Source organism: Bacillus rossius, chromosome 2 (assembly GCF_032445375.1).
Source record: "Bacillus rossius redtenbacheri isolate Brsri chromosome 2, Brsri_v3, whole genome shotgun sequence".
Taxonomy (NCBI): Eukaryota; Metazoa; Arthropoda; class Insecta; order Phasmatodea; family Bacillidae; genus Bacillus; species Bacillus rossius.
Window position 1 is genome coordinate 48,917,427 of NC_086331.1, and position 14,488 is coordinate 48,931,914.

A 14,488-nucleotide genomic window follows, 5' to 3' on the forward strand; every position below is an offset into this window, starting at 1 on the left:
CTTGTGCAGTGGGATGGACACACATATCCTGGATTAGTTGTAAGTGTAACCGATTATGGTGCTACAATTGACTGTATGTAGCCGACCAAAAAAGCCTGGAAGTGGCCAAAAAATAAAGACAGCCTATTTTACAATTGGCATGATATTGTGCAATGCATCGAACGCCCGAAGATGATTAAAAGGGGATATTTCTCTGTTAACATATAATATAGTTTGAGATACTGTTGCCTAAGTCTTTGCAATTAATAATTATAAGTATAGGCAGGAATACTGTTATGTTACTATTAAAACAGTGTATTGCTTACTCAATTTACATTTTACATGTATGAAGTTTGCCTTAAACAACAAAAATCAAGGCAGAAAATTATAGTTTTAAAAAATGTACCATTTCTATTTAACTTTCTCTTTCAAATCCATGTGCTACTTTGTCCCAAAACAGGTTTTTCTTGGTTCTGTTAAGGAAATTGTGAAGGTGGGCTAAAGTTACCCTAACAAAGGGTCAACTTTGGCCCAAAACAAAAACCAAGCTGAACTTTTAAAAAGGAACACAGTAATACCTAATGCCATATGCACGCAATCCCAAAAGCCTAGAGAATATGATGGTTGCTAGCAAAAGTTCATATTGATTTTCATTAAATTTCGGCAGCAATGTAAAGTTAAAAATCTTAAAAAATGGGCCAAAGTAGCCCCGTTTTACGGTATATAGAGAGATAGAGATATAAATAGAAAGATAGAGAGAGTTATAGAGATATACATAGAGAGATAGAGAATTAGAGAGATAAAGAGAGATGCTTAGTATACGTTTAAAAAATTACAAAAAAAAATTGATTGAGGCATTGCAACGCATGCCGGGCATTATCTAGTAAATATATAAACTTTTCAGTTACATACGGTTTTGGGGTTATGGACAATGGAGCATAACATTATATAATAATTTTCCAGTAGTCAGACCGTGGCAACATCTAACAATGGGTAAAATAAAAATAAAAACATATATGGTTTTTATTTTTTGCATATAATATTTATGGTTTATATGCTATCTATTTCCAAGTAAATAATTATAAAGCGTTCATATGAAGAAACAATTTACGGCATAACATATTTATACAATCAGAGATATTAAAAAATAGGGCGACTGTGTTGAATGCATCAAAAAATGATTATGCACCTCACTGAAATACTGCTTTACTTTAGTAACGGTTGTTTTAGTAACGATAAGTATTTTCCGGCCAAAGAAATTTGTTAAAGTAATAATCACACATTAACGTTTTTAAATGGTTGTTGTTATTATTATCCTTTTCAACTAAGTTTAGGAGCTTCTCATATTAGACTGATTCATGTTTTATGTTCTATTGCTTGGAGAAAAATCTCATAATAAACAATAAATTATCCATAAACATCTTCGCAGCTGAAGTATTACACAAAAATTAAATGTCCAAATTCAAATACTTTTAATTAGTTTCAGTTCATTAATATGTTAGCTGAGAGTTTTTCAAACTTTTCTGAGACTATGGGTATGTGTTTGTAAAACAAAAATATATTTGCTTAATTTTCAAAACTGTATAGGTATATATTACCCATAATTTTCTTTAGTTATCTTTCTTTCTAATATATGAAAAATAAGTAATGATTCTTTCAGATTATCATAATTTCTTAGTAATAAAATATTGGCTAAAAATTTATGGATTCCGAAGACACGTGTCTAAAAAGTGTCTTATAAGATACAGCGATATGAGTAAATCTTTTGTGAAGTGTCTGAAGATATGGCTATGCACATGAAATAGATTTTGTGATAAATGTACATAAATTTAACACAAATATTTGTAGAAAACCTAGTAACTGGGTATTACTGAATTAGTTAGTTTCCATCAGTAACAAATAGTTTTTACAGAGTTAAAACTTTTTAAGTGGCTAAATGAACATTACACCTAAATAAAACACGTTGGTTTTAAAATGTAATTTTTGGCAATTTCATATAAAAAGGGCATAGCCGGATTGATATGGGAATTCTGCCCCCATGGCTTTTTTGACTCATACTTAGGGGGTCGATTTGGTGTCGAATGAAAATAATTCACACCAATTTTTAGCTCTTTAACTCAAACGGTATTCGAGAATTTAAAAAAAACAACTGTTTTTTTCAAAATTATTTTTATTTTTATAGTAAAATTCGGAATTGATTAATGATGATTTTTTTCCTAATTCTTACGAGTCCAAAACATGAAAAAATCATATGATCATTATTCTCAAATAGAAAACCGATTTTTAACGGAGAAAAGAATTTTTTTTTCCAGCCATCTTGAAATATGTCACTCACCAAAATTCGTCAGAAAATGTCTTTTATACTCCTCTATACTCAGGAATTTTTTTGAATTTTTAGAAATGGTGGAACAATTCCAAAAAAATTAAAAATTCTTTTTTTTTTTCTTCAAAATCTTGCGTTTTAACAAACTTACAATTTTTTTTAGTACACATAAATACGTAGAAAATTTTATTTTTGTTTAAAATTCACAATTACATTACTTATTAAATATTCTCAATCTTTATACTAGACAACGATCACGTTAAAACTATGTTTTTCAAAATTTTGGCCAAGTTGGCACATTATAACGCCATCTATCGGGATTTTCTGTATCCATTTATTATTTCTTCTAAGGTTCCGCTTGTTTAGATAACCTAAAAACAAAGAAGCCTTTATGGTTGATGTCATTGTCTGAATAGCAGTTAACGCATTAATTAATCCAGTACTTATATTGACAATATTTTTTCGTTTCACCATAAAATTATACTGGAGTATCATTGTTGTTATATTATATCGTCTCATCTTTATGAGATACTATTTTTTGTCGTTAAATAGTGTCACAGTCGATTACAAAGACTCAAGTAAGTGAAGTTTTATATTTAATCAGTTTATATATGTCCAAATTCCTAATATATAATTTTAATATTGATTTCAGAATGGATTTTGATAAAAAATGTATCAATTGTAACATATATTTGCGTAAAGCGGTTGGTTATAAAAAAGTTATGACAATTGATGAAGCTAATATTGCGACAGAAAAAATTGGAAAGAGAGTTCTTGTTAATGATGCCTTTTGTAGTAAGTGTCGAGTTATTTTAACAAGACCACCTATACTTAAGAACACTGAGGATTCATCTGCAGATCAAGTTAGTATCAAAAGCCAGCCAATTTTTCTCAGTCTTCATCCACTACTGTTTCATCCGTATCATCATCTGAAGATCCTTCATATGTTATTGAAGAACAAATGGAAGAAGAGTTAGAATTTGTGGAGTTGGGTTTTCCTCGAATCATATCGACACATAAATACTGTTGCCTTTGTGGATTATCAGCAAATATCACAATCGTTCCATTTGAAGCACGCAAACAAGTATTTTCGACAAGACGACTCTTTATTCCTGAAGGAAATCGGTGTTGTAAAGATCATATTAGTATAAAAAAGCGGTTTTATGATGAAGAAATTAACAATTTTCGAATTAATTCGAATACCAGTGTATTTGAAGTTCGTGATTTGGAAAAATTACTTGGGCAGCTGGCTATTGGCACTGATTCGTCTATAATTGATAAAATTGGAGATCACTCGTTTTCAGAAAAACAGTTGGAGGTATTTACGAGCCTTACCTGGGAAAAATTGATAAAACTTCGTGAAATGCTAACGTCGATGAGAAAATCAGTGAATCGTAATGTCATTCAAGCTCATGTTATTTTTTTATTCAAATTACGAACAGGAAATTAAAATGCAGTGATATCTTCCATTTTTGGTTTAGCTCGGGAACAAATGGTATCCGACTACTGTGATGAAGTAATATCTTCGTTTGAAAAAGATATTTTACCTCAGTATTTCGGAATCAATGCTATTAGTAGGGAGACATTACTCGCCAATACGTCAAATACTGCTAAAATGCTGTATCAAGTGAAAGATGACCAGTTGATATTCATTTGCGATGGAACATATATTCGTCATCAAAAAAGTGCAAATAACGAATACCAGAGGAAATCATATTCTGGTCAAAAGAAAGTTCCTCTGTGCAAACCATTCACGATATGTACTACAAATGGTTTCGTTATAGATATGCTTGGGCCATATACAGCTAATATGAACGATGCTGAGATTATGAGAATCATCTTAAGTGATCCCAATGGTCTGATTAAGTTGCTGAAAAAAGGTGACATTATTGTAGTTGATCGTGGCTTCCGGGATGTGATAGTATATTTAGAAGAATTGGGGTTTAAAGTGCTAATGCCTGCTCTCAAAGGAAAACGCAATCAACTGACCACAGATGAATCAAATGAATCCCGTTTTGTTACCAAAATCCGTTGGGTTGTTGAAGCAGTACATGGAAATATTAAGCAGAAGTTTAGGATTTTAGATCATAAACTAGACAATAAATTGCTTCCAAAAACTGGTGTTTTTTTGTCGAATCGCTTGTTTTCTGCACAATGAATTTGGTAAGAGACTTGATTCTGATCTCGATCTTTCTGAAAAAATTATTGCCGCCATGAACTCAAAAAAGTATCAAGATAATACCTTAGCCTCAGAAGTAGAGACTAATCGTTGGGCAAGAAGAAAAGTTCCTTTTGCAACAATAACTTCAGATATATTAACTGATTTTCCTGAATTAACGGAACAAGAACTCAAAATTCTATTCACGGGATCATATCAAATGTCTCAAGCTGTATCGTATTTAGCTGAAATGATGGATGAAAACGGAACGATAATACTTTATTATTTAAAAATTACACCTAATATTATAAAATTCAAAGTCAGATCTCGACATATTAATTCGAAGACATATCATTGTTTTGTTGAATATCAGTCAGATAAGAACAATATCTCTGGAATAACTCGATATTGTTGTGATTGTGCAAATGGTAGACGTACTGTTGGATGTTGCTCACACATTGCTGCTATTATATACTATTTATCTTACGCTCGATACTTAGCGAAAATCGTAAAACCAGCTGAGATACTTAGTCGTCTGTTTATTGATGAAAAAATCAGTGTCGTTGTGAATGAAGACAGTGATGAAGACTAGCCTAATTATTATTTTGATTAAAATTTTTATTTTTTCTGTATCAAAATTCAAAATATTTCCCAATAGTATGAAAAAATATATAAGTATTACCTTTAAGTGTCTTTTGAATCAATAATAACCCTTCTAATCACTTTAACCTACTGAATCTTTCTGTTTATCTTTTGCAAAGATATGTTTTGGTAAAAAAAAATTTCTACGTATTTATGTGTACTAAAAAAAAATGTAAGTTTGTTAAAACGCAAGATTTTGAAAAAAAAAAAAGAGTTTTTAATTTTTTTGGAATTGTTCCACCATTTCTAAAAATTCAAAAAAATTCCTGAGTTTAGAGGAGTACAAAAGACATTTTCTGACGAATTTTGGTGAGTGACATATTTTAAGATGGCTGAAAAAAAAATCTTTTCTCCGTTAAAAATCGGTTTTCTATTTGAGAATCATGATCATATGATTTTTTCATGTTTTGGACTCGTAAGAATTAGGAAAAAAATCATCATTAATCAATTCCGAATTTTACTATAAAAATAAAAATAATTTTGAAAAAACAGTTTTTTTTGAAATTCTCGAATACCGTTTGAGTTAAAGAGCTAAAAATTGGTGTGAATTATTTTCATTCGACACCAAATCTACCCCCTAAGTATGAGTCAAAAAAGCCATGGGGGCAGAATTCCCATATTAATCCCTTTAAAATAACAGTGTTCATTGCTCAATTAATATTATACATAATACAGAATCATAAAATAACAAGAGAAACCAGACCAGTATGCTATCCTTTAACGAACTGAAGACTGTAAATGAAGAACTGTCTGCCTCGCACCTAGCCTGAGAGGTTGGCACAAGCTCACTGTGGTGTTGGCGGGGAGAGCGTGTGAGTGACCTTCCTGGAAGGAGCTGGCAACAGCAGCTTATCTCCGCCAACCCGCGCGTCATCCGCTCCCCCCTGCTCCAACCACCAACATCATGTGCTGGTAGCTCGCTTCCTCAATGTTTCCATTACAAAAAGTGATGCTGTCCAGGGGCTCCCACAGGATTTTTTCCCAGGTTGGGGGGGGGGGGGGGGGGGGGGGGGCAAAGTCAGTTGTTTCATAATTTTATACTCTAAATATAGAAATTAAAAATTATTCAGACAATTTTTAAGGAAATATGTCTGTCTATTAGTATTCTTCACATATTCATTAATCAGCACTAAAGTTGTTAATATGTAATGTTAATTTTTCATCAAATTGTATGTGAAACTATTTTCCTGTCAAACTCGCAGAGGGGGCAACTGCCCCTGGGTACTGCCATCCCCCTTGTTGGCACCACTGATGCTGTCGCTTTGTTTTTAGAATTTGTTTAAAGAATTCAACTCAGTCAAAAGTGCAGTCGGGCCCTTTAAGTGATTAAATGAATAGCCTGAAATTTATGATATGTACTTTGAAAATTATATCTCATCATGTAACCATCTTTAAGGAAATATTTAAACGTTTGAAACCATAGCGCCATTAAGGTCTTCAAAATCTATAATATAGTTTTTGTTTCACAATTTGATCACAAAAATTATGTAAATCGCATGAGTAAATGTATTACATTTAAATTACTATCCCACCACCACAATGAGTTTGGCTGAAGCCCAGCCTTCATTATTTTAATACTATTTAATTTAATTTAACCGATAATATATATCCAGAATATTTCCTCTTTTTAAGTTAGATGTAAAAATATTCATAAGAACTTAAACATATTATGTTAAACTAAAAGTATCATTTTGCCTTATAATTATCATAAACTGGAGTTAAAACTTAATGTGACTTAATATTTTTTTAAAAAGTAAAGTTGTTCCAATCAAGACAGTATACCACGTACGTATCAAAGTTCTCATTTAATGTTAATGTACACCTCGTAGAAAAAATGTTCTTTGTTAAAAACAGTAGTAATATACTTAAATCTATGTCGTTTGAGCACTGTAAGTTTGACATGAATATCTTTCTTTAACAGTTACATTTATTTTAACACGTTTGGATTGGTATCACACAAGATCTCTAAATTTCTAGAGTATGCCACTGTACTTTAAGTTGACTACCACAGAAGAGTTATGAATGTTTGATTTTTTTCTCAGGTTCAGTTTTAATGTATGTGAACAAAACTTCAACCAACCTAATAACAATAATAATAATTTTAATAGTATCGTTAACCAGTGCAATTGCAAGAAGATGCTACAAAGCATAACTGAAGCTTGCTGGACATACAGTTGCATTATTTCTCAAATATTATAAATTATGGTAAAATACATCTTCAGGGATGACATGTACATTTTTAGAAGCTTGACATATATTTCTACGAGACAAATCTGACATAATATTGAAATATTAAGTGATTTTGCAGACCAAGTAAAAAAATACGTGTTTTGCTGTCAGTCTTTTTTTTAACATGCTAATTCAATATTCCTAGCTAAATTTTTCAATACGTTAGTCAATCATAAAAGTTACTCAAATTTTAAAGATTGAAACATACTGGTTATGAATAATCACAGAATTTCTAGTCCATGGATACATATAGTATAAAAGCTAACATGAAGTTTTACACAAATTTTCAGTACAATAATATAAAATAAAAATATCTGACAAAAGTGGATATTTATTTACATGAATTGCACCTCAGTGAATTTTTCATTGTCATAAGATAATATCCGAAGAGGTATAATAAAAATAAAAAATTCTGGTGTAGATATTTCATTAATTTTCTCTTAGTTTAAGCAATATATATTAAATTTAAATTTTAGTATGAATTCAGTAGTGATGTAAAGTACCATACTTAAATATATAATTTATAGCTGCCACAAATGTTTTTGAATCTTGTAGTAAAATATGGTAGTTTTCCGTATGCACAATTCCGCCTCGCCTCTTCCAAACAGACGGAAAAGTACCACACTGGAAAAGTACCATACTTAAATATATAATTTATAGCTGCCACAAATGTTTTTGAATCTTGTAGTAAAATATGGTAGTTTTCCGTATGGCACAATTCCGCCTCGCCTCTTCGAAACAGACGGAAAAGTACCATACCGGAAAAGTGCCATACTTTAAAAAGGACATGTGCTGCTATCTGGCGTCATTTGAGTTAACCGAAGACACTGTTAGAGTTGACAGCGCTGTCTACAGGCGAATTCTCCACACTATTCTGAGAACAGAGGCGTTGCAGTCATTCCATGGAGTGTTAAAAAAAATATGGTACAATTCCGCCTCGTCCTTTTTCAAGTATGGTACTTTTCCAGTATGGTACTTTTCCGTCTTTTTCGAAGAAGAGAGGCGGAATTGTGCCATACGGAAAAGTACCATACCAGTATGGTACTTTTCCAGTATGGTACTTTTCCGCGCCCCCGTGATAACGAGTGTTCAACTGATCGTGACTACTAGTGCTCTCCAGCGGGACAGAATCACGACCGTGACCTTGAACCGAGCCCTTAAGAGAAATCAGCACGAGAATCTGGTGGCATACGGCAGAGTATGTTGCAGCAGCTCAGACAACATGTGAAATTCTTCATCTTGATGGTCTACTGAAAAACATCCCATCTAGTGACTCTGTGCCTGTGTTATATTGTGATAATCAAAGTGCTATGATAAACAATCATGAATACTATAAAAGGTCGAAACACATTGACATGACGTCAGCCGGGGCTTCGCCCCATGAGCCTGATCATCCTCCGTTCCCTTCCCACACCTTTTCTACCCGGCATTTTTACCATGACGTACATAGTTGTGTGAGTATTTGAATTGCGCGCCACGAACTACCACAAGAGGGCGCTTAGCTACAGTGCGCCGTACCCCTATATGTATTTAAAGTAATATTGTAAACCTTTTCTTTTCACCCCTGAACAGTGTCACGACAGGTCAGCCGAGTGAGTGTCTTTTGTTTTCTCAATTAAGTAATTTTTAATAAAGTAAGTGCAAGCACGGCCAGTGACGGCTCCCTAGCGGGCGACGGCGGAACTAGTATATAACTATATTTAAACTAATTTCATGCACAAGTAATTATTACAGACAGTCTGGTCGTGGGAATGTGTATATTAATTTTATAAAAGGTTCATGTTATTCTCTGTAATAACCCGGGGCACGCAGTCTTAAAAGTGTTAACGGTAATTGTGTTTGGCGCGAAGGACGCCATGTTTCCTGCCGTGAGCCTTGTCTCGCCTCAGTCTCCTCCTTCAGCCGGCCGAGAGCGGACGTCTCTGCAGACACCCCGAGGACATCACCATTGTATCACCGATAAGTAGCTCTGTTAACCTAATTAATTAAAACCGCTTTCTTTTTCATCCTCGGGGCCTCTCTCGGTCGGTGGGGGCTGATTCGTAATTAATTCTTTTACTCTCGGGAGTTTTTACCATCCTCTTTCTACGTAAAGGCTTGGGGTGGCCACGTGTGTGGTCCGCTTCCTCAACTTATACAGATTCTTGCCTCGGGCATTTTAACCGTGTCAAGGGAGGAGTGTAGAAAGGCGTGTAAAGTATTAATAAAACCAACTTAAACGAGTCACGTGTCTTTTGTGTTTGGGGGCCATGTGGGTCCTTACTGCAGCCAGCGGTGTGTGGGATGCCCTAAGAGCCCACTGCGGTTAGGTATAAGCGTGCCCGATGCTGAAAGCGGGCTCAGTTTAGGAACAGGTGTTAACATCGAGATCAGGAGGGCTAATATCTCGCCTCACATGGGCCACGTAACGCCCTGAATAAGAGTCTCTAGCCGGGTCCACGTGCCCACTCACGTGTCGGCGCCCACTATTTCAACTAGTTCAAAACGTAACACCGGTAGGCCCTCAGACATTAGAGTAAATTTTATTAAAGATGTTGAGTCAAAGAATCAACTTGTTGTGGAGTGTGAGAGATCGGAGGATAATGTCGCAGATAAGTTCACAAAGGCATTGTCTGTACAAAAATTGATAATGTTTAGAAATATGCTATCTGTTGTGCCTATTGATTGAAAGTTGTTCTGTACTTCCTTCATGTTTACTTAGGGGCAAATTAAAGTTATCTAAAATGAAAAAAAAAAATTAAAATTGAAGGGCGATGTAGAGAATGTTGTGGTATTTCGGGTATGTCTTAGGTAATTACGTACGTCAGACATAAGGAAAACATTATATCACACTGCCTAAAAAACATTTTTTTGTAAAAAAAAAAAATAAGTACATATTATGTTGTACTAATCGTGAAACTTTGCATATTTACTACTGTTAAAGTTTTTTTTTTTTTTTTTTTTTTTTTTTTAAAAAGGAAATATGTACCAGGTTCAGCAGCTTATTTATTTGAGATTACATCATATCTCATTAAGATAAACCTAATTAATATTACGGAAAATCTCAGGTAATTTATTTTTCCTCCTAACCGAAAAAAAAAAATCTTTACATTCTCGAAATTTTTCCTGAATTTTGGGATTCCGCACAGAATAGTAATTAACACTCATGTTCTTGTTTCTACTTTTTATTTTATATTTGCCATACTATTCTGTAACTTTTTGTACATTTTTTACATAAATCCCCAAAAATGTAGTACAGGTTCACAATTTCTTATCCAAAATAAGTCTGAAATATTCTAAATACTGAACTTTTTATGTTACTTTTTCATGAAGTATTAAGCTTTTATACAAGTATATATTCTTTGTTTATGGTGTATTGCACCTACCCTTGTAATCTAATTTAATATCCAATTCAATTTTTAAAATTAATAAGTAATCAAATTAATTTTTAATTGTATTAATAGCCAACATGCAAAATCAACATTATGAATAAAATCATGCAATTTTTGGCAAACACTTAAAAAACATTTTATGGAGCAAGGATGGTAAATCTGGAAATAAAAAACAAACACTTTTTAACAATACATTTACAATGTATATTTTGGTTGAAAAATTATGAATACGTGTCACATTACAAAAATATGACTATTTTTATTAAAACTGTGTACAATTATTCTGAAATTATGAGCATCTAACATCAGTATTTTTTCACTTCAGTATAAGGCACTTAGAAATTTCATAATCGTTACATATACATACCAAGTAATTTAAATTTTGTATGCTGCTTGGTAATTTTAAACGCAATCAACATCTTCTATCGGACAATTTATAGCTTACAAATAATAACAATGGTAAAAATCATTCACCTCTCATGCATTAATAACATATATAAATATAGATATGTTAAAATTATAATCTCAGCAATTTGAGAACATTGTGATATCATAAACTTAGTACTCCCCTTTTTAATTCTAAATAAATTCTTCACTTACAAACAAAGTACCTACTGCAATATTAATTATGTTTTGTCAAAAAATCTTTTAGTTACTCATTTGAAATACAACATTTTTATTTTAGGTGAAAAGGAAATTTTTATAATTTAAGTTTTCATTCCATAGATTATTATTATAATTTTTGTACGAGTTAGGTGCAATAGCACCAATTTTATATATTTTTTAAAATTATAATGATAAATTCATTAAGCTGATAAAAGATTTGTAATTATGAAAAATATATATTTATAATCACACTGTTTATCAGCATCATTATAAATATAATTTTAATAAGTTTCAGTGCAAATGTTTGAAAACTATTTATAACTATAGGATTGTTTCCTACAGGCCAAAACCAAAATTTAAGTTATTTACAAAAATATAATTATTTTTATATCTATATATATCATAAATATAAAACAATACAACACATGAGTTGCACTCTTAACTAAAAAGAAATAACAGTACATACTAAATATTATAATAATAAAATATGAAAAAAAAATTACAATTTTACAATTCAGCACAAATAAATTTCTGCACAAAAACAACAATCAATTTTCTGCTACTAGACAAACTTTATAAAACTTATTCTAGGGAACTGAACTGGTGTATATATTATGTATAAAGACAAATACAAAATGATGAATATTTGTATATTTTTAACAATTCAACCTTAAATAAGTATTACTACACTCACACACACATATATATGTGAAATTTTTAACTCGGTAAAAGTATTTTAAAAATCCAACATTTTCCTAAACACTAATTTTTTCAGCAATTTATATTAACTTTCATCAACTAATAACATTATATACACAAGGGATTAGTTAATAAATTCATAATGTAGTTTATTACAGTTGATGAAGTTAAAAATGATCATAATCCTACACATATATTATCTTGCTTTTAAATTAATACTATTAATGATGTATTGAAGATGGTTTTATAACAGATATCACAATGTTCAACTTGCTCAGTTAATGATTGAAATATCATGAATAATTTAACATACCACTTTATGTTTAAACTTACTGTTACAGATTTTTTTTTAGTACAATAGTTGCATTTTGTGATTTTGTAATAATTTTGCTGTTGTAAGCTATCACTATAACAATATTCGAGACCTTGCTTGTACAGTATAGTAAATAAAGTGATTTTGAATTTTATAAAATAAATACCACAAACAATGTAATAAATATATTAAAATGTATGAGAACATAAAAAAATCATTATCAATACTTGAATTGTTCCAATTTATACTTAAATAAATTTTCAAAATATTTTTAATGTTTTCCCTAATTTTTTCAAGCCATAAATTTCACACAAATTTTAAATTGCACATTATTAAAATAACTACTAAAATTCATCACTCAAGCAGATGAAAAACACATTGCTGCAATCACTTAATAATTATACATATCAAGTTTTACCAATACATATTTTGAATAATCTAAACAACGAGCAAAAGTGTTCTGTCAATAATCTGCACAAAAAAAACTTTTATTTTACAAGTCTTGAAGGATGTAGTAATGTTTGATGTAATGTTGATAACAGTATTTCCGGAAGAAGTAACAGGAATTAATTTTTGAAGTAGCAGCATACACATTAACCACATTCTTCATTAATACATGTTTTTCAGACTACAACATTCTAGCTAGCAAAAAAAAAACAAAAAAAACAAGTTCAACTGATTTGTGTAATACATGCTCATGAACTGACATGACTGAAATACTGAAATACTGAAAAATTTCACATATTCGCTGCTGAAAATGTTGAGTTCGATAATGCATTTTGAGTAGTTGTAATTGGCAGTGTCAATATTTCATGAATAAATCACACATCCACCTTGAATGGAGAGCCTGGGATGTGCTCATCTCCCCACTTGACGATCACGATGTATTCCCCACGCTCCCGCACAACATAGTTGACTTGGTAGTTGTTGCGACCCATGTGCTTGATGAACACTTCCTCACATGGACTCTTTGGGCCATACACACCCACATATAAGATATTGTTACCTAAACAGAAAACAGTGTTAACCTTAACAGCTGCTAATTACAAATGCCACAGTTCAAGAATAAAAACTACAAATGAGATCTACTAGGTGATTATAAAGTGTATGTATAATTTGGTGATAGGTACCGAAACTAATGAAAATTTTCGGTATGTAAAACAATGTTACCAAAAAATAATTTACAGTGGTCGTTTGTGCTCATCAAAATGGAATTACTTATAAGATGTTCAGAGCAACTTACCCCATTAATTACCAGGATAACTATAAAGAATTTAGTCCACAAATTCAAGGAAACTGGCTGTATTGCAGATTTAAAAATTCTGGAAGGTCATATGTACCACCATATTACATTCTAAGCACATAGATAGCAGAAAGAAACTCTATAAAGAGTTTATCATTCAAAAATCCACTTTCTAAAACACTCTGCATTATTAATTTAAAGTATTCTTGAACCAAATCCAGGTCCCTCATATGCTTGAAGCTATGCGGTAAGTATCAATAGCACTTAACAAATGAAACAATGGATCACAGTTGCAGTTGGTGTAAAACTAACCCACATATGTTGAGGAACGCTGGGCTATAAACCTAAACTGGAACCTATATATTTTTTTCTGAAGAATTTTAATTAAGAAAAACTTCTTTTCTGTATTATTTATGTTTTTAGTAGGCCTGTCTAAATATTTGAATACGAATAAGAGTAATAAACTATTTTTATTTGATTTGACCTCAAATACTAACATTTCGAAATAATGAAAATTTGTTTGCTTACGAATATTTGACATAGCATACCTCGTGATTTTGTCATATAACAACATTCACAGCTGAGATTAAGTCATTTGTGAGAAATAAATACCCTTTTCATAATCAAAAACATGAACATTAAGTGACGTTTTAAACATGCAACAGGTAATCAAAGTTTTTTTTTTGCTACTGTCTCGCTGCATATTTGTCATTTCAAACTTAAAAACAAAACATTGTTTGCATTCTTTTTCACCACACACACCAGAAGTGGGAAAAAATAAACAAAAATTCAACAACCATGGACTACAACACCATAAAACACAGACACTCTATTGAGATGGGCATTAAAAGAAGTAACTGTCATAGTTTCAATGGTGTACAAATCAATAGTCACAATTGATCTAACACTATGTGATACAGTAGCA

The 14,488-nt window shown here is 31.7% G+C and overlaps 1 protein-coding gene and 1 long non-coding RNA gene across 2 annotated transcripts in view; one reads left to right on the forward strand and one right to left on the reverse strand.

Moving 5' to 3' along the window:
- The first annotated feature begins 2,517 nt into the window (after window positions 1-2,517).
- Window positions 2,518-10,068, forward strand: LOC134529276 (uncharacterized). Its single transcript, XR_010074521.1, has 2 exons — window positions 2,518-2,880; window positions 8,385-10,068. It is a non-coding gene; the product is annotated as an uncharacterized LOC134529276 (long non-coding RNA).
- An 814-nt stretch (window positions 10,069-10,882) lies between these two features.
- Window positions 10,883-14,488, reverse strand: part of LOC134529275 (filamin-A) — a 786,080-nt gene continuing 782,474 nt past the window's right edge. Inside the window, exon 39 of the mRNA XM_063363172.1 lies at window positions 10,883-13,326. Coding sequence (XP_063219242.1) covers window positions 13,142-13,326 — 185 coding nt within the window. The 3' untranslated portion in view covers window positions 10,883-13,141. The remainder of the gene's footprint in view (window positions 13,327-14,488) is intronic.